Below are 718 nucleotides of genomic sequence, written 5' to 3' on the forward strand. Positions count from 1 at the left end.
AATAACGACTCTGTGTTCAACTACTGACCATCGACTAACTCTGCTTCTACTCTTATTCCCGCGCTTCTACCGCCAAGATCAACACAACATGGCGGACACGTTTAATGTCGGTGCAGACTTTACAGTTACAGCTGTGACTCAGTTACAGTAACATTATAATAACACCACAACAACACCACGATGAGCTGCAGGTTAGATAACTCAGGTAACGACAGGTGTTAACGGGTAAAACATTAAAAACTGCTCACATTACCTTCAGAGAGAAAATAATCTGCGTCACAACGTTGGTTCAAAGTGAAACTTACCTTAGGTGTCTCACCTGGAACAGGGCGTGACATGAAGGCGTTGTCATAACCGCAGCAGGTTCAAGTCCGACCTTTGGCTCATTTTCTGCAAACCATCCCCTGTCTTCCTGACTTACCTGTTTTCCCTCATTGTTGTTATATTAGGAGTGTTGTTGTTCAATGCTTTATGACTTTAACGTGTCTCCCAGCAGGTTCATCAGTTTTCAGTTTTTGTGTTGTCAGTATTTAAAGCTCGTGTCTCACATTGATTAATGTGTTTTCTGAATTTCCTTGTGTTTTGTCTATTTGCATGTGTTTTCATAAGGTGCAGTTAATTGATCTCTCAGGGCCACCGTAAGATACAGATCAGAAACTTATGGACAGAAACATTAAGAACATGTTCAGTTGTAGTTTGACTTTGTTTAGAGACACAA

At 40.9% G+C, this 718-nt stretch overlaps 1 protein-coding gene across 1 annotated transcript in view; it reads left to right on the forward strand.

The window, feature by feature from the left end:
* The window catches only part of LOC111671846 (ephexin-1-like), a 19382-nt gene that overhangs the window by 13268 nt on the left and 5396 nt on the right, over positions 1 to 718 (forward strand). Inside the window, exon 6 of the mRNA XM_023429072.2 lies at positions 632 to 638. Within this exon, the coding sequence (XP_023284840.2) occupies positions 632 to 638 (7 nt within the window). The remainder of the gene's footprint in view (positions 1 to 631; positions 639 to 718) is intronic.

This window comes from Seriola lalandi, unplaced genomic scaffold (genome assembly GCF_002814215.2).
Source record: "Seriola lalandi dorsalis isolate HSWRI2012SDOR001 ecotype SW California unplaced genomic scaffold, Sedor1 jcf7180002054887, whole genome shotgun sequence".
Classification (NCBI taxonomy): domain Eukaryota; kingdom Metazoa; phylum Chordata; class Actinopteri; order Carangiformes; family Carangidae; genus Seriola; species Seriola lalandi.